At 42.3% G+C, this 20,128-nt stretch overlaps 1 protein-coding gene across 1 annotated transcript in view; it reads right to left on the bottom strand.

Annotated features, from left to right (window-relative positions):
- The window catches only part of Tfap2d (transcription factor AP-2 delta), a 60,482-nt gene extending 40,768 nt beyond the window's left edge, over positions 1-19,714 (bottom strand). Inside the window, exons 1-5 of the mRNA XM_028766751.1 lie at positions 19,159-19,714; positions 17,557-18,054; positions 14,133-14,193; positions 3,729-3,894; positions 3,445-3,563 (exon numbers count right to left, since the gene is read on the bottom strand). Coding sequence (XP_028622584.1) covers positions 3,445-3,563; positions 3,729-3,894; positions 14,133-14,193; positions 17,557-18,054; positions 19,159-19,197 — 883 coding nt within the window. The 5' untranslated portion in view covers positions 19,198-19,714. The remainder of the gene's footprint in view (positions 1-3,444; positions 3,564-3,728; positions 3,895-14,132; positions 14,194-17,556; positions 18,055-19,158) is intronic.
- Positions 19,715-20,128: the final 414 nt, after the last annotated feature.

The following is a 20,128-nucleotide window of genomic DNA, read 5'->3' as shown; positions in this document are numbered from 1 at the left end:
AATTATAGACAAAAGAACTGTGGGTTCTTGGTCCCTGATAAGACCAAGATAGAGAGGAGGACTACTAATGAGGAATAGGTCAGACTGTGGCCAGGACAAAGCAAGATGCCACTGGGTTAAGCTGCTAAACACCAAGGAGGAATATGAGGAGTAACAACAAAAATTCCCCTAGTTATCATAGACACTGCGGTCTTATATTTATAGATGAGGAAAATGGAGGCCAGCCAGGTAAACTAACCATCCTAACTTTAATATCAGTTTTAATAATGAGATTATTCTTAGAAAGTCAAGGATTTAGTGCTAAACATTAACAGGTTTTACAGGTAGAACACTAGTTCCCATAAGGTAAGAAACAGGGCAGGTCTGGAAATTTACAAATTTGAAGCTAATGATGTCAGCAACAGTAACACGGGGTTCCATCTAGCAAAGACTGAAGGGAAGTCATGTACAGCCTTTGGAAATAAAACATTTCTTTTGCTGAGACTCCACACTGTTGAGAGAGATGGGCGGGCAGAAAGATGAAGAGGAGGAAGAAGAAGAGGAAAAAGGAAGACTTGGCCTCCTTAATCACTGCTCTTCTAGGCATTTATATCAAACGACTTAAATCAGTGGTGTTTCAGAACCCCAGAGGTTGCCCAACAAAGCTGTGTGAGGCTTTGCAGAAGCAGCAGGACTGGTCCATGAAGCGTTCTGTTCTGGTGAACAGAGCCCTCTCATGCTAAATGCTGATGAGTGTAGGAGACTGTAGGTAAGGAAAAAGTGATGGGCAGCAGTGACTACATCACCAACTCCTTCTATACTCTTGAACAACTAGGTCTGCAAAAGCTGATGGTTAGTTCCTGGTCACTGAGATGTATGCCTGAATAACGGAGAAGAATCCAGAGGATAAAGGACAGATGTGAATGAAAAATGATGGAGAAATAGTGTAATATTTTCCACAAAATTGTAAGTTAAAAAGAAAGCCCATAGAGGGGCTGAAGAGATGGATCAACAGTTGAGAGAAATGGCTGCTCTTCCAGAGAGCCCAGGTTTGATTCTTAGCTCTCTCGACAATTATTCATGACCTTCTGTAACTCCAGTTCCAGGGGATCCAATGCCCTTTTGTAACCTCACCAGGTACCAACCACACACACAGTACATACATATACATTCAGGAAGACTCTCATACGCATTATATAGAAATCATAAATCTTAAAATTAAAAAAAAGAAAGTGAATAGGCAATTTTAAGATAAGAAAATAGTTTGAGAATTTCTGGGAGGGGAGTGAAATGCTCATAGTCTATCATTTTATGTGATTCTCAAACTTGTGGTATTCCACCTAAGTGTTTTCTCCTTTAAAAACAATCCTCAAGCCAGGTAGAGGTGGCACATGCCTTTAATGCCAGCACTCTGGAGACAGAGGCAACAGATCTCTGAGTTCGAGGTCAGCCTGGCCTTAGAGTGAGTTCTAGGACACTCAGAGCAACACAGAGAAACACTGTCTTGACAAGCAAAACCAACCAAACAAAAACAGTGAATAAATGAAAATACGTAATAAAACATTTTTCTTAAAATGAACAGAAAGTGTTGTCCATTTTAGTTTATAGTTAGTACATTTCTTTCTCCTTTTTCCTTTTTTTAAAATCTTGCTCTACTTTCACTGGCACATATATGTGGATAATAAGTACGATGTCTCATCACAGAGAAGGTTTCTCGGGCAGCAAAGACAAAGCAAGAATCAGGACAAGGCACAGGCCAACTTTCCTTTACCCACAATCCTCAGGGCCACAGTGTTATGAATCTTGGAACCTCCTTTTCAGATTTTAAAATACTTGCATGGAATTACTAATTGAACATCTCTAACATGAAATTCTAAATGTAAAATAATTCTGAACCCCCAAACTTCATGTTAGAATTCAAAGTCTGGATTATTTGGATCACTTCAGAGTTCAGATTTAGGGTCATCGATGACCACCCTTTAAGAGTAACTTTGATTAAATTGAAATGTTAGCTGCCAAAGTCTTATTGCTTTGGTTGTTGTTGCTATTACTGTTAAAGCTGGAAGCGAAGATAACTGCTACCAAGCTGAGATGGCTGATGAATACGTATAAGCTGATCAGTCATTCAAGAGGTCAAAGCAGGAGGATGGATGTTTTGGGCTAATGTTTCCTGTACCATGAGACCTTGCCTTAAAACACTGAACCAAACAAAACCCAACCCAGGGAATGAAACAAAAGCTAAGACCATTATTGATAGCAGAATTAACAAAGCTATTTTTTGTCAAGACAAATGTTGAGAATGCAGTCACTATACTTTCCTTTAAGTTTTGGTTTGTGTGTTTGTTTGTTTTGTTAAAAGTATTTAGCTCAGTAACCAAAGGTATGCTAGAATTAACCATGGAGTCCATGCTGGCCTCCTGCCAGTCTTCTCTACGCTAGATTACTCTTGTGTGCTCAATGTCTGGCTAAGAAATGTTTAATGTTGCACAAATAGATGCTACACACTTATAATATGGGGAAAACCAGTGTATTAACTTATTCTCTTCACTTTCCACGCCCCACAGCATCGTACACAGAAGCTAGCTGATGCAACAAAAGTCTCAAAGATGTGTTCTTAGAACACTCATCAAGGAAAGGAAGCTATCCACCATCTGTCTTTAAAACAATAGGATTCTAGGTTGTTTTTTTTTTTAACTGCTTTCCTCTGACATCAAAACTCTATATAGCTGCTCCTTAGAAAGGGCTTTTATGAAAATGTATATTTTAATCCATTCAGAAGAAACGAAGGGAAACATATGAGAGGAAAAAGCAACTCTTGACAGTATGTTTCCACCTCCTTGTATGTAGAAGTTCTTAGTCTCAAGCTCTGTCTGACTCAGTTTACCCTCTCAGAGGCATGAACTTCAATGTGCTTTAAGAATGCCTACAAGTTTCTGGGGATGGTAGCCCTCACCGTTAATGCCAGTTTTGGGGAGTCAGAAGCAGACAGTTCTCTACGGAGCTCCAAATCAGCTAGAGCTGCATAGTGAGACCCTGTCAAAGTTGTCTATAATGTTTAATGCTATCTGCTTTCAGGCTCAATAACGTTATCAACCTCCTAAGGTTGTTTATCCCATGGATCTTTTACTGAGTCGCAAAGGATTAAACTAAATTCATTCAAACCCTAATCTAATAATGAGATGAGAAGACTGTGGCCAGATTTTTGCTGCTGTTAATGAAGAAGTATCATGCGTCTTCCACTGTTTTATTCTGTCTTCCCTATGATTGCCAAGCTCAGTAAAGCAATTGATGGATTCCGTGAATTAGCTATATTTTCTATGGAGGCAAATGGAGACAAGATTAATCATTGTCAAAATTAATCAGAAAATTCTCCTATAATTGTTAACTATTACCCTTAACAAAACTGCAGTAAAGCAGTAAAATTAACCAAGGCTTGTAGTAGCACTAGCCAGTGTGAAGTCATACCTTCAACTAAAGAAGTGAGCAAGGTAACGTTGGCTGCTTTCCGTCTTCCTGCAGGCAAGTTTAGGCCGAGCCTGTCCAGTTTCTCTCTCAGGCAACGGCCACCATTCTTTGATTTTGCCCTGTCCAAAATCAAATAAAAATCAACTTTGGTTAGATAATATTTAGAAGAAATTGTGAGATGGCTAGACCTCCTGGAGGATACCACACTCAATAGAAGATAAAAAGACGGAGTGATATCAGCTCAGTTACCAGAGACACATTGGCAGGACACAGATTTGGCTTACCTCCTCAGAATGCCTCCCAGAAGTGAAGCATTGAGGCACTCGGGTGGTGAGAGACGCCTCTTTACCTCAGCAATGGTCACCTTGTATTTGGAAGTAGAACTGAGAAGAGACAAACGACCAGGAACTGAGCAAAACAAGTCTGTGGGGTTGACCACACAGGTGCCACCTTAGGAGGGAAAAACGTATATGTCAGTAATAGTGAAAGAGGACAGCTCTGTGAGAGGCATGTCATATCAAGAGATATGTAGCAACAGTTGTATTTATCCACCACTTATATCAAGCTACTCAGAAGATATCCCTCCAAGTACTAATTAGGATTTTGTGTATTACACAGAATATCTGTGTGTACTTTTGTAACTTCAGACAAAATCTACACCTTCTAGAACATAGGTCTCATCTACAGTGTTAATTTTAACATTATTATGTCAAGGAACACAACCGTACATTAATGCCGCCAAATCAAGACTTAATTAACCTCAGAAAAGTACTTGCTATTAATCCACAGCTATATGTTATTGTGCCCATACACAGAATAGACAGAAACTTGTGACGTATGCTTTTCTTTTTTCCAAAATGTTTATAAATGGCCATCTTCCTTGACCTGTCCATGAGTTAACGTCACCAACCTTTATGTATACTAACAAAATCACCTGCTCATGGCCAAAAATGCAGGTGACAATCCCTTCAAATCTGGGCAGCATACTTCAATCTTCACTGTCAGCACAGGTGTCAATCAAAGTATAAAGTCCAGTGTTAGTTACCTGAGTTAAATATGACTAATATGGTTACAGGGCTGCTTCATCCCTCCCACTAGGATGCAGGGCAATGGTAACCACTAAGCACAGCATCACGGGAGCATTTACCATGATGGAGTTCCTGGAACAGGAGATCTCTCTCTCCAAGTTTGTCAGAGCCTGTTGATCCTTACATTCCCACAGAAGCAGCATACTCCATTCCCTAACCTAAGGCAGCTCCCATTGACTAAAACAGATTTGGAGTCTCGAGAGTGAGCATCACTGGTCACGGTTTCATAATGCCCAGTTGCTAACTTGCTCCAAAAATCCTCAGCCAAAGCCTACCCTGCAAAGATGATGGGGTTATGATCTTGGTTTGTAAGGCTACCTTCATATGCTCCAAGACCTCTGAGGGCACAGTTTTCAGGGTTCTTTGCCAAATTCACATTCCTTTTCTTTTTTGTTGTTTGACATGTTGGTTTGGTTTGGTGTGGTTTTCTTTTGAGACAGGCTTTCTTGGTGTAGCTTTGATTGTCCTGGAACTTGCTCTATAGACCAGGCTGACCTTGATCACCCTGCCTCTGCCTCCCAAGTGCTAGGATTAAAGGTGTACACCTCCACCTCTTGGCTCTGTCTTTTATTAGGAAAAAAAAGATTTTCTGAGTTTCTGTAAAGTGTTCTGAGGGGGCAAAAACGGTGCCAGATGCTGTCGAACTGGAGTCACAGGTAGTTGTGAGCTGCTTCCTGTGGGTGCTGGGAAGGAATCCGGGTCCTCTGCAAGAGTGTTAGGCCACCTCTCTATCCCTTCGCAGCTGTCTTATCTGAGCATGCATTTTTTGATTTTCTCACTTTAGTTGTAGGTAAGCTTAAGTTACTTGTCTCGAAACAGGACTATGATGGAAAGGAAATGAGGAATACACAATTAGAAAGAGACAAACACAGACAAGTGTTGTCCAAAATCCATTTCCTAAGAGTGAGATCTGTATCATATTTCTAGGAGGAAACCTGTACCAAGTGTGGGATCTTAGATCCCATTTTGTTCCTGATCTGCAATCTATATTTCAATGAAAGCCCCATGGTGCTGATACCCATTAAAGTGTGAGAAATACTGGACTAGAATATGCTCCTATTGTCTTCTACCACGAAATACAGAGAAGCAGTTACAGCAAGGAACCTCTCTCTGATCATCAGTCTCAGGGGTGTCTCCTGGACATGTCACCTAAAAAAAACCTGGGAGGACACAAACATATGTAAAAGGACTCCCACCAGAAAGAAAGAACATTAAAATGTTTTCATCCCTGTGATGTTTAGATTTCTTCCTAGTTGTTTCACAAGGACCCATGTTTCTCTCTCTTTTTCTAATATTTTATCTTTGACAGTTGCATCTACATTCATTATGAAATTTTGTCATATTTGCCCCCACTACCTTCCCTCATCCTCCTGCTCTCTTCCTCCCTCCTCTACCCTCTCTGTGTTACTCATTGAATTTAATATTTAATTTTAGTTGTTTACATGAGCATGGGTAGGGTGTTATTTACCAGAGTATGGGCAAGGGAGCGGTTCATGAGGCCTTGCTTGTCTCCAAGGAACTATTGGAAACTAATGGGTGCTGGGGAATGGATTATAGTCCTTTCAGTAGCGTAGCCACTGAGAAGTTGCCTGTGCTCCGGTAAATAACATCCTACCTAAGTTCCATTTGAAATTGTCAGTAGTCAAATGTCTTTCTCCCTTAATGACTCTGAACTACTTTATATACCCTAGTGTTTCCCCAATATAAGAGGGGAGGATATATTGTCAAGGTATCCCTAGTTAAATCTTCCATCTATTCCAACAAGTTCCTCATACCATTTTCTAGAAAAAAAAAAAAAAAGCCCTGGGTTTTAACACCTAAGAGATCCTAAGGTCTGTTGCTTGTTAAACTAAAATCCCAGTCTTAGAGTAAAAAACTATAAAGAATCTCCTTTAGCAGCTAGAAATATGCAAATTTACTAATTCTTCCCCCACTTTGAATTTCCACAGGGTTTCAAAAGTAATAGTAATAGCAAAAATGCTAGTAGAATTTCACAGATTCTTAGCTGGCCACTCATTCCCTTTCATTAATTATTGTAATCTGTACTTATAGATGCAAAGTGCCTTTTAAAAGAAATGCCGGGTGGTGGTGGCACACGCCTTTAATCCCAGCACTTGGGAGGCAGAGGCAGGTGGATCTCTGAGTTTGAGGCCAGCCTGGTCTACAGAGTGAGTTCCAGGACAGCCAGGGCTATACAGAGAAACCCTGTCTCGAAAAACCAAAAAACAAGAAAGAAAGAAAGAAAGAAAGAAAGAAAGAGAGAGAGAGAGAGAGAGAGAGAGAGAGAGAGAGAGAAAGAAAGGAAAGAAAGAAAAGAAAAGAAAAGAAAAGAAAAGAGGGTCACTTCTCAAAAGTTGAATGAACTGAAGGCTCATGAAATTAACTCAAGGCAATTTCAATAAAAATAAATGTGAGTATACAATATCCCTCTACTCTTCTCCTAAATGAGTGCCTCTACCCTCAGTGACTATGAATCAGAGGCAGACTTATATCTTAACATCAAGCATCTCTCCTTGTATAACAGTGAGTATTTTGGAAAGAGGAATCTTAAAGAATTGGAATTAAGTGTCTGAGCATTTTTTTCCCTTGCCAGAAAAGTGTGGGACCATACAATTTTAGACTTTTCCTGTATTTAGTAATCTATTTAGAGAGAAAAATGGTTACAAATTTTGAAATATGAGTTAAATCTAGTTTGCCTGCATTCAGAAACTATCACCCTTTGGCTTGGTTGAATGCAAGCTATTCATTCCCAGCACATCCTCTGGATAAGCTACCTAGCTATCTGTGAACTCTACAAGCCCTGAGTGGTTTTTGCTCCTCCATCCATGTTGGGCTTCTGGTTTATGCTAAAATAGGCATGTATTAGGTAAGATACATGGGCTGCATATTAAGAATATGCTTTATGCACACACAAATTGCCTCAAGGATTTATTTTGTATTCAGGATTATCCATCAACTCTAGACTCTTTTATTTTTTATGTCACAGAATCTTTAAAGGGAATTTCTGTTGCTTTGATACGTGGCATTGTTGCAGCCTTGGGGAACACTCTTATTCTGGCTAAAGATTGGGCAACTTGTAGAGTTTACATCAACCTGGGGAACCTGATAGTTTTCTTCCCAGTGGGTTACTTTTCAGGAGAGCAGACAAAAAAAATAAAGTCATAGTAATCAGGGTGTTGTATTTTTAAGGGAAATACTGATGTGGTAGAACTGAGACCAACAGTGTTGATGAGAACTCAGAGGACACTCACCAAGTGATCTCACCAAGCCATCAACAGTAGTCATTCTGTGCTCCCCCTCAAAGCCATCCCTGTGCCTCTGAGGTCCCTCAACTCTTACAGATATTGGGAAATACTGATTTTTTTCCGTTCAACAATCAGGCTGGGGATGGCTTGGTTAACAGAGCCAGATAGGTCATGCAGAACTTCTCAGGATTTCTCTTCCTCCCCATTAGAGAAGCAATGTATATAGAGAAAAAAGTACAATATTATTCAGAGAAGAATGTCGCAGAGAAGTGATATTTCTACAGAGGCCAGTGCTTGTAAATTTCGAGAGACCTATTTCTTATGAGTCTGTAAATTCTAATGAGTAACTACATAAGCAGTCAAGCATTGTCTCAAGAACACTTGTCTAGAACCTGCTTTTAAAAATAATAGATAAAAGGAAGGAAAGAGAGGGGGGAGGGAGGGAGGGGGAGGGAGGAAGGAAGGAAGGAAGAAAAAAAGAAGGAAGGAAAGGAAGGAAGGAAGGAAGGAAGGAAGGAAGGAAGGAAGGAAGACATTGTTCTGGTAAAATAACAGGAAGAAGTTAGCCAAGTCTTGTAGCTATAAGCACACCTGGCATAGAAGAACACAGGTTTAGACTGTCCTTCACACTCTGGAAAATCCTGAGTAGCCTAAAGAAGGCTGGAGCTATATTTCTCTTGGTTGGCCTGGGGGATTTGTCTTCCTGCCTTCAGAGCATAGGTTGGTGGTGGTGGTGGTGGGGGGAAGCATTGGTGACAAGGAGGAATTTGGCCTATCAACTTGAAGAACACTCCTTTCTTTCTTAATCCCTCTCTTTGAAAGGTATCCACACCTTTTTATTTCCATCTCTAGAAGAGGTGTTGCAGGAAGTGGACAGATGCATACTCAGCAGCCTGAGTAATAGTACCCAACATCAGCTCTGTGGTGTGGTGAGCAGCTGCCACACCACAGGATCAGTGCTATGATGGTTGTGAGCTCACTCATAGTTTGTTCCACAACCTAATGGGAAGCAAAACATTGTAAACCTCTTCTCACCCCAGACTTGTTATCTCCAGGGAGTTGTCACACCATAACCACCCCCTAAGAACACACCCAGTTGTGCCAAGAGGCTACCTGGAGCTTAGCAGGTGTGATCAATACTTCCTAGCCTGCTTCAGCTCCCCAGGCCTCAGTGTGCAGCTCTCAGTCATAACACCTCAGCACCGCCCCACTCGGCCAAACGTTTGTGTTGACATAATTAGACCAAATCTTAGGAGCTGAAATAAATGTTCTGTTCGCCTTACAGCCAAACAGATGTTTACAATTCAAATGAAAGAAATACAAACGGTAGGGATTTTTTTCCTCCCCTTCTTCATCTCCAGTGATCGCTTTTTTTTTTCCTTGACACATTAAAAATGTGTAAGCGGTTACAGGAGTTTCCTGTCCCTGTTTGTTTTGCGTTTTCATTTCCGCGAGGTACTCTTGTCCCTCTTGTCCGATAGGTGGGGTAGGATCTTTTTGAGCTGTTTCCCCCCTCTAGCCTTTCTCCCTTTACCAACTCTCTACCCCTGCCAGTGGGAAGCCCCTCCCCCTATGGCAGCAGATATTAATTGTATTCAAACAGCAAAAAGGTGAGGACTTAGCTGCCTTCACGTAGGCCTTTGAGGGTGTGTCAGCAGCGAATTGTGGAATTGTGCTTTCCGAAGGAAGGCTGTGCTATTACAGGTGTTACTACATCAAATAGCTGTAGCTTATTCCCGAGCCAGCTCTACATTCCATCAAAACAAAAGAAAGGGAACTGGGTACCAGATAAATCCCTCCTGTCTCATAGTATGTCCCAGTGTATGCTTAGGGATTCAGGGATTCATTAGGAGTCCCCAAAGCATGAAGTACTTTAGGTCCTGGTGATTTTCCAAGCAGGAAAGAACGAGGAGGAGGAGGAGGAGGGAGGAGGAGGAGGAGGAGGAGGAGGAGGAGGAGGAGGAGGAGGAGGAGAAAGTATCAAAGCATCTTCTTTCCTCCTGAAAAATAGCTATCCAACAAACCAACCGTGCTTCTAGATTCGATGGTGCATGCGGTTTTTTTTGTTTTGTTTTGTTTTGTTTGTTTTTTTTTGGAGGTCCAGGAAAAGAGATTGAATTCAAGTGCATTTTCGCATTAAGGAGGCACATGAAGTTTCCAGCTCTATTTTCATTTGAAAGGGTTGAAGAACCAAAGAGATGGGTGAGTTTGAGCCGGCTTAACTACAAGAGATTCAGGGTAGATTCACTGATAGGATGTTGACAAAGGAGAGAGTAAGCTACCCTCTGTTTTGCTCCTTTTGAAAGTTGCTGAGTGTGATCCCAAGGTCCAACCAACGATCTAAAAGACCAAAGCAAGGAGCGTGTCCTTGCGAGGAGGCGCAAGGCAGTGGCCTTGAGGGCTGCAAAAAAAAAAAAACAAAAAACAAAAAAACCCAAGAAGTGCCAGTTCTGTCCTATCCATTATTGGTAGAAAGGGCGGCAGAAGCTAAAACTGTCTTTTGAAAAAGAATTAAATCAGATCGGACAATGTTTGCGCGAGAGTATAAACGCCTCATTCTTGGCTAGCCACTCACCTCAGCGATCTGATACACTCCAGCTCCCTTAAAACGCGCAGAGTTCAAATCATATTAATTCCCCCTCAAAATGTTTTGATTCAAAGTAGTTTGTATTTTGTGTAGCCAAGGGCAATTGGGAAAGTGCTCCTGACTGCAAGTGGCCGGTGGGTTCTCTCTCTGCGTGGCCCAGAGGCTATAGCGGTATTTAAGCTTTGGATATTAGCCTGGGGCTGCAAGGCAAGATGATCACAAAGCGAAACAAGGGCGCTGCCCCTTCTACACTTTTTTCATCCCCCCACTTTTTTTTTTTTTTTTTTTTTAGTTTGCCATCCTGATTTTACAAAAGAGATCAGGGCCAAAATGTCACTTTCCACCCACATACAGGAATTCTGAGTGTTCTCATCTTCCTTAAGTATGTGAAGGCTAGAGGTCTTTTATCCAATGGAACCCTATATTGCGATTCCAGCCCTGACTCCATTCATGATTAGCTTAGTCACTGTCTTGGTCCTCATCATTATTTTATTATTAAACACTCTGAGAGAAATAAAAGAGCTTGGGTGTCTGCAAAAGGGAGGGGCCCGAGGACGCCTCAGAAAAGTCACTACTGAAAAAAAAAGGAGTAGGTCTTTCTTTTTTTCTCTTTTCTTCCTTTTTTTTTTAATGATTAAAAACATAGGCGACTCCTGTAAATAGAAGCCCGTTTCTTCGAGAGATGCCTTTTGAAACCCACTGTCTGAATATTCAACGAAGGCAAAGCTCCACTCTGTACGAACAACATTAATATGATCTCTGCAGAATTTGTTACTCAGAAATATTAACATATCAAAGCCAACGCCCGAGGCGAGAGAAGCTATCGATACGCGAGTGCAGGGTAAAGTAAAGATTATTGGTTCTGATGAGCGGAGCTGCGGGCAAAATCGCGCACACCATTAACCGGGAGTGAGCGCGCAGGGAGCTGGGCCTCCGAGGCGGCCGCAAATATTTTATCTAGGTGGTAATTACCTCGCTACTGCCTCCCCGGTCTGTCTACATCATCTTTTGGCTATCAGGCCTTCGTTTACAAGGGGAAAAAAAATGTAATTGACACTTAACAAAGTGAGTCTGAGAAATGACATTTGTTCTTTACTACAAATTTAGGGACCAATGACTCCCCATCTCTCTACCCATCTGCAAGCCAGGCCAGCTTCTTTCTACCCACCTCAGGTAGCACGTTTAAGCAGGCATCTTTACTCAAGGCAGACCCTGAGAGGGAGTGTCTTGAGAAGTAAATATATTTCTCCTAATATTGTAGAAGCAGGATACCACCAGGGATGTAAACATATCCAAGAGGTTAATAAAAGAGAGCAAATGAGGGAACGAAAAGACTACTTTAAGAGAGGACAGTCTGTAAAGTGTAGATTGCAAAAGTAACAGATACTGGCACCATAGGGGGAATGGGAAGGGAATAGCTGAACACTTAAATGTTCTATTTCTGATGAACCATAGAGGAGCTGAGTTATTGATTTGAGCGTTCTCTGTGTGCAACCATGCCAATAAAGAGAAGGGGTTTTCTGGGTATTTTGGCATGAGGGGACTTGGCAGCATTGACAAAATATAAAAGTCCTTGCTATCCACTTGGAAATTGTGAACACAGACAGCTACAGAGTCAAGCAACACTCCCCCTGGTCCTCCGCCATCCCCCCTCCCACTTATCTCTCTAGAGCCCAGATTGCTCCTGTCCTGTAAGACATGTGAAAATGGACAATTCAGACAATTCAGATGCTTGGATCTGAATTACTCAGCGGGTGGGGAGGCTACAGATTTTGCTAGGGCGTAACTCCGAAGTTCCAGGTTCTTTCCCTTGGGAGTTGCACTTTTCTCCTACACAATCAACGCGTGGTTTAAAATAGCAGACTAAGAGAAGGATTTTTTAAAAGTGAAACAAATAAGTACTGAATTGTACAAGAATAAGAAAATATCACCCGAGGAACTTCACTTCCGTGGTTGTGATGAGGGAAGAAGAGCGCACTTCCACCTTTTAGACACCTCAAAGCTTAACTCCTCTTGGATGGTCAGATGAAAGGCCACCCCTGGAAACTTTATTGACTCCACAGGGTCTACAGTTCCAGCGCCAAACCTGGAATTCATTTTGTCAGCTGTGCTACAATCATTTGGATGTGATAGTCAGGCGTTGGGAGTGGTATTTTAGCAAGTACGAAACAGAATGCACTAACCGCGGTGGAAAGCTCGCTCTCTAAGTAGCGGCTTCATTCCCTAATTAGTGGCGCTGTCCTTCAGCACCACGGTACTGCCTGTGCGCCCTGAGCGCTTGGCCCCACCTTTACTATTTTTCTTTCCCAACAGACCCCAATCAACAAGACTTACTGAGCCCCCCTTTCACGGTGTATGTTTTATTTGTCCAAAAGTTAATGAAGAGTTAAATTTAACATTTATAAACTTGTGTCCGTTTCATGTAATTTCAATATGGCTGAATACAGGCCTGACTGGAAAGCTTAATAGCAATCCTTTTAAATGTCTATAAGTAGTGATATCTATACACTAAAAATTAACTTTGAAATCTCAAAAATATGAAACAACAGATTCGAGTAATTCTTTTAAATTTGACATACAGTGCAGGCACACACTTTTGGAGCAGCCAAGTTACAAAAGATAAACATCCTTTGTTTTCTCTCTTAGTGTTTATAGTGGATCCTGGGTCAGGAAATCTGTGTTTCAACACAAAATATTCCATTGTTTTCAAAGAGTGCCATTTCTCCCTCCAAAACAGGTAAACCATTCAGCTAACTTTGAAAGAAATGGAGATGGACTAAGGGACAGTTATTTGGTACCAACAGAAGTTTAACAGTTTGGTTACTAGAGACAACTGTGGCCCTGAAGCAGGAATTAGTTTGGTGAATAGGCTGTCTTATTAATTCGTATGAAGTTGGGATAACAGCTGGTCCCTCTTGCCTCATGCACTCCTCGGGTTACTGGGCACGCTAGAAAAATAAACTTCAGAGGCTCTGGGTACAGTTAAGCAGCAAAGCCAGTAAAAATCTGTACTGCCTTGAGGCCCTGTGAATGTCATAGTTCAAAACCTTTTGTCAAAATGGAACATCTGAGATACAGCCCCCTTCAGTGCCTCAGCTGAATGCAACCTCTCTTCTCTCGCCTCACCCCCCTTTCCAACGCTATGGGTAACTCTCTGGATTCAGATGTTTTCCTCAACAGATGGGAACAAGAAAGCTTTATCCAGTACACTTAACACTAACACTACCTCCTCCTCCCACCCTGCCTTAAAGAAAGACATGTTCTGGACGTTTCAAAAAAAAATAATAAGGCAGCTACAATATTGGTGACTCATTAGCCTCCTGGAAAGCTTCAATGATACAGCCTTTCACAGAATCCCTTAAGGCCCATAGCTAACACCATCACCCCAAACACCCAGGCTGTGGCTGGCACATTAGGTCTAAAAGAAACCATAAATCCTGCTCCAGGATGTGGTATGGGTGAAGGGAAAGAAGTGTGAAAACTTTTTTTTTTAAATCCCAGTAATTTTCTCCCTAACTTTGATGCTGTCACCATGCTGTGAGTAGAGAGTTCCCAGCATAAGTGGGACTCACTCAGCACTCAAGTGTCAATGGAAGAAAGGAGGCTTTTTAATGTAGATATGCCTGTATGGTCCTAGAATAATTGACTAACATAATTCTTTTCTTAATCATCAGACAAAGAATCTGATGTTTACAAGTCTCCCCAAAGTCTTCAAAACAAAGAAACAGACTAGAGACTAATATTTGGGGCCAAGGTATTCCTACTCACCTCTTCTGATCACTCCCCCTTGGCCGTTGAGAACAATCCCACACTGGGCTTCCACAGAACCCTATAGAGAAGAAAAAAGAAATAGAAGCACTCAAATATTGTAGGTATTTCAGTCTAGCCTATCCCTGACCCCATCTCAAGAGACCATTCAAAGCACCATAGAGCTGGGACCCTACAATCTAAAAAGTTCTATTCATCTTAAGGTATGCATTTCACATCCCTCCCAATACTACACTTTAGAAGGCTTAAGAGATTTTAATTTGGGCATAAGAGAATGAGAGGCACTTTGAGTCTCAGACACAGCGTATACATAGGCGCATGCATGTTCACCACTTTCTGGGTGAAGAAAACGATAGCTTAAGTGTCAAGTCTGGGATTGGAGGCTAAGAGGAAGAATTTCACATGGAGGGATTAGAATATCTTATAAGGATTCTGTTTACCTCCAAAGCGGGAGCTCCACAGAATCCTATCCAAAATGGACCTGGTGGAGGAAACACCTTCACGTTCACTCCCTACCGATCCCTAGATCCCTAGGTTCCCAAGGTGCTTGAGTGATCAGTTGAACTAGAAAACTGGAAAGGATTTACTGATTCTTTTTATTAAGAAAAATAAAAATTTCTCCCTGTGTCTGTCTTTTTCCCCCGTCAGAATCAAAATGTGTTAAAAGCTCATTTTCCTTTACAAACAAACGAGGTATTGGACATGAAAGAGGCCTTGAAGGGTGTTAACCTACCCAACAGCCCGTGAAGAGTTAAGTAAATGCGGAGAGAGTCGGTGCATAATAAAAACCCACTTTACAAAACAACCTTTACAGCCCTGGCTCCCTTTTGCCTCCCCATTTTCACCATATTGAGGCAGGCCCATAAGACCCCCCTTTTCAACCAACTCACCAGCTCTTTCTCATTTTAAATGTTCTGCCTTAAAGTGATTATCAAATCAATATGAAAAAAAAAAAAACTTGGAGACTGAGCATAAATTAGAGCGGTGATGGGAAAAGGTGTGACAGTTTCCTTTGTTGGCCATAGCAAATCTTTTTAGGGAACTCAAAGATGGAACCAAAGCCACAGGACCGTTTGCATCTGTTAGGCAGACTTAGACCGCCCTCCAAACCATTGGACTTTCACTTAAAATTCTGTGCAGGGAAAAGTATATTTACATTTGTTGCATTTGAAATGAGGCATATGCTGATGAATGTTTTAAAAAGGAAGAAATAAAAGGAGAGAGACAGGTTTTCCCCACACTCTCCCTCCTCACTTCTTGTTTTAAATGTAGTGGTGGTTCTTTCTTTCTCATTCTGCCAAGCACATCCAGAGGAGTAGAATAACTTTATAGATTTATAAGCTTGTCCTAGTGTTCATACATATTATAATTCACACACTGACACACACCTACAGAGGTCGTTATAACCATACGTGCAGACATCACACACCACTCTGTTTTATCTAGGATTTTAAAGTGTTTCCTTCCTCAGTAAGAGTAGTGTTACTCCAACAAGAGTAGTAAAAAGAAAAAACAATAATACATATATAAGAGATGGACTGAAATAAAGATTTTAAAAAGAGATTTCAAATGTAAAAGGTAAAGAAAACGAAGCTTTCCAAGGAAGCGGACTAATTGCCTTTTTGGCGCATTGTTAAGATGCTTATTTTCTTAGAAGAAATAAATCTTGGTCTCATCACTTAACAAACCTTCCCCCCTCATAAGTAAAACATGTTGTTTGGTCAGATGACATTGCATAAATGACCAGTTGAATGGCACTAAGTCGAAAATTGGATAAACTACGGTGTCCTTTTGCACAGGATTCTGCCTTTGTCTGGTGCTTGCAAATGTTCTAATCCTCTCTTTTGAAAAATGCCCAGCTTTGTGCCTAGCACAGAAAAAAAATTTGTACAGATACAAAAAAATCAGCAACAGACGTGGCTATTAAAAAGAGTAAATAGGTTTTAGTTGAGCTAAGCATTGAATGGCAGATTTTCCCCCTCCTGAGACATAAGGGGATCCTGCGAAAAATGTTAAAAAATGCCCTAAGCGTATAAAATTATTTTGTGAATATAAGTGTATAAGGTCAACATTTTAGGAGTGAAATCTTTTTTCATGTGCATGAATCTTGTGGTTCTGGCTCTTTGTTGGAACTGTAAGGGCTTCCACTTTAATTTAAAATTAATCTCTTGCTCAGCGGCAGAGGAGGGAGGAAGATATTCTGTGCGCAACGAGAGATCTCTTCTGTCTCCAAGTTGTGCTCCTGGAATATGTTCCCAATCTTCAGGAGAAAGTAGAGGTGGCAGATTTTGTGCAGACAGAAAAAGGAAAGACTCGCAACGGGCAGAGATGTTCTTTCCACCAAAAGAAAGTTCCAGTTTGACTCTTCTGGGTATCTTATTCTAGATCTCGGTGTTTATTGATTTGAAATGTGTCTAAGACAATAGGATCACTTAATTAAAAATTCTGTTATTGGCAACAAATGTGGAAACGGTGTGAAGAAAGTATTAGACTTGACTAAGTGGTGGCCTCTGCCGTGTCTGAATTTGTTTCTGCCCTCTCTCCTTCCTCTCCTTCCTTTCTTTCCTTTCTTCTCATCCTCCTGTCTTTCCCTTTCTCCTTCCCGCTTTATCTCTCTTTGTCTTCCTTCCTTTGTTTACTCATTTTTGACAGCATAATAAGTTACATCTTATGTAAGATGGACTGACCTGAAGAGAAAGAATAAAGCATGCTGCCGGGCTACAAGCTCCTGTAAGCTCAGGCACAGAGAAACACAGCTATACCTTGGTGACGTGCATTGTGCATTATTTTATTGGGGGGTGTTCTGAGGTTGTCATTTGCGGTTCCTTGCTTGACACAGCAATCTGATATGTTTGTGAAACTTTGGCTCAATTTCGTGATGCCAACAATTTCCTGAGAACAAACAACCTCTCCTCATCCCGCCCACCCACCCCCCATCACGAGACTCCCGTAAAGGTTCTGTCTAGGCCAATGCTGGAGACTCTGCAAATTTTGGAAACCGAGGATACAATTGATTGGTCATCAGCTTTTAGGAATCTTACTCTGAGATCTCCAGATTCAAACCCAGGTCCACTGATCTCACACACCTATTCTTTCAGTGTCAGAAATGTAGATTCACAAAAGACTTCTGATGACTGGCTCCAGGAAGGGGCCTCAGCTATTGATCCAATGAGAGGAACCCAGTGGGCACAGTCCTCCTGTAATTTCATGACTTTCCCTAAGTCGTGTGCGAGGGTGAGTGGTGTGTGTGTGTATGTGTGTGTGTGTGTGTGTGTGTGTGTGTGTGAGAGAGAGAGAGAGAGAGAGAGAGAGACAGAGAGAGAGAGAGAGAGAGAGAGAGAGACTTAAAGCTAGAGAGTTAACAGAGAGCGGGAGGGGGAGGGCAAGGGGAGGGCGCAGACAAATCCGCTGCACGCTTATTTACCTGCAAGTCGTCGGCTCCCGCGGCGGCCAGCCCCAGGCTGGGCCCTGGCAGGAGTCTTTGATCTGGGTGCATTCCATACTGAGAGCCATGGCTCATGAGGGACAGGTCGTGGCGGCGGTAGGCATCGAGGCAGCCCAGCTCCCGCCTCTGCTCGTCCAGGCAGGAGGACTTGAGAGCCCGCGCATTGTGCAGGTTAATAAAGTCGGTGGGCTCCCCGTGGTGAATCTGCTGGTAGTACTGTTGTGAGTGGTGGAGCGAGTTCAGAGAGTAGGCGTCGGGAGTGACCGCCGGGTGGCTGTGCTGGAACTCGTAATGGAAGGACTGGTGGTGGAGCGGGGTGTACTGGTGGTTAGTGGAGAAGTAGGGGGACGCAAACTCGGTGCCGGTGGTAGAGTAAGTTAAAGGAGAGGAGGAGGAATAGGCAACCGTGGAATTGGCTACGGACTCCAGACAGCCAAGCTGCATCAAACGGTAGCTGTTTGATCCGTCGTGACGTATCTGGAAGGAAGAGGGGGAAAGGGGAGAGCAAAAAAACTTGAGGTTTGTCATTTTGCAACCAAGGTGCCACTCTCCCTGAGTCGGGAGCTTTCCCTGGCTCTCCCTAGGAGAAGGAGAGAGAGCGCGCTGAGCTCCGGAGAGCAGCCGGACTCAGTGAGTGCCTTCACCAAGCAGACTTCGCTAACAGTTGAACTGGGGTGGGCGGCCTCGTCTTCACAGTGGAGAGAGCAGGGTTGGGTGGGGGGAATCCCCCACCCTATATAGGTGCGGGCGACATTACACATGCACACACAGTCACACACAGACAGACACACAGACAGACAGACAGACAGACAGACAGAGACAGAGAGACAGACACAGACACACACACACACACACACACTCACAAACACACCCTTCAATTCCCAACTTGTGCCTGGAGCTAGGCGTTGGAGTCAGGTTTGCAGGTGACTGGGGGCTTCGAGGAGCAAGAGCCCACACGCAGAGAATGCTCGGATTCACCTCGCTGCTCCCTAGTACCGAAATGCCTCCTGGCCATGCGGAGGTGTTCAGCCCGGGCTGCTCAAAAAAGATCATCGTCCACATATATAATTGTATATATACATACATATATATTAAAAATTCCAGTCCGTGCAAATTGTTCAACTTGCTCGCCTCCGTAGCCACTTGTGTGCCATTCCTTGAATAAACCCCTTCCAAAATGGATGCGCTGCGTTCTTCTCCATCCTCCACGTCCCCCTACCGCCCCCCATCAATCCCCTTTCCTTGCTTTTCGGAGAATCCTTTCTGTGTCTCTAGCTTTCTCTTCTTCCCCCCTTATTGTTAGGATTATGTTTCTCCCTCATTACGGCAAATGGTGCTTAACGTGGAGGAGAGTTACCCTCCCTGGCGACAGATGTCATAACGAACTTTCTCCCGTTCCCTTCCGTAACTTCTCCGGAAAGCCAGATTATAATTAAACGTAACGGTCCAATATAGATTAGAGGCAGGGGAAGCTGCCACCACCGCCGCCACCACCGCCGCCGCCACACACTCACACACTCACACACACTCACACACTCACGCGCGCGCGCTCACCAAAAAAAAAAAAAAAAGTAATAATACCTCCGCATCGTGGACTAGTCCCGGAAAGGTAGTTGACATGTTGGGTTTCTCCAAAAGCTTACGATGCAATTTCCCCCTCCAAAAAAAGAATCAGGAAAAAAAAAATCCAAAACTTCTTGTATTTTCCAATTTTTTTTAAAGGAAGAAAAAAAATGTTCCGTAGATAGAGATCTAAACTGTAATGGTTTTGCCCGGATCAGATAGCTCCTTGCCTCGTACCCACTTAAAAACCTGTAGGAACAAAATTTTCCCTCTGCACAAAAGCAGCTCCCTGGAACAGATTTTGTACTTGCTGAGAATTTCTTTGGCTGATGTCGTAGGTCCCTTGGTAATATAGAAGTTTTGAAAATTAAGCATCAGCAGTGAGAACGGGGAGGACAATAGGCAGAAGAGATTTATCCCATGAGACAAGGAATAAATATTGTATCTTCGCCTAATAAGGAACTGGGGGTTCTTTCAACATTTTTATCCATTTTCCACAACCTTTATCATGCTTTTCTATACCGACTGAGGTGGGGACGCATCTCTGCAGAGAGCATTTACACATTTTTATTGTGAAGATAGAAATCTACCCCCAATACATGCAGCTTACAGAAAGAAATATATATTAATTAAACCTTTCTTTTACAAGACTGAGCATTTGTTCCTATTGGTTCTACTCCCTGGATGCTGAAAGCTGATTTTTTTTTTTCCAAACAGGCAATAGAATCAGTCTTGCCCAGTTGGGATGTCTGCCTTCTTCCAAGTGAAAACAATACCTTTTTCCCCCCTCATGTTTACACTGAATTTCTGTTCTTCCTCCTTCTTGAAAGGCAATACTAGGCGGTGGCTAACATTTCTTTTTAGAGGTTTTTAAGATAAATAACCATGATGGACAGTCCTAGGTTTCTGTTGGGAAGAAGTGGGACAACTGGAAAAATGTAAGAGAATAAAGATGTGTGAGGATATTACACACTTAAGTAGATCTCTT

The sequence above is a fragment of the Grammomys surdaster genome, unplaced genomic scaffold (genome assembly GCF_004785775.1).
Source record: "Grammomys surdaster isolate TR1022 unplaced genomic scaffold, NIH_TR_1.0 169, whole genome shotgun sequence".
NCBI classification, from domain to species: domain Eukaryota; kingdom Metazoa; phylum Chordata; class Mammalia; order Rodentia; family Muridae; genus Grammomys; species Grammomys surdaster.
Note: the sequence above shows the minus strand (reverse complement) of the source record. Positions and strands in the feature narration are given on the sequence as shown.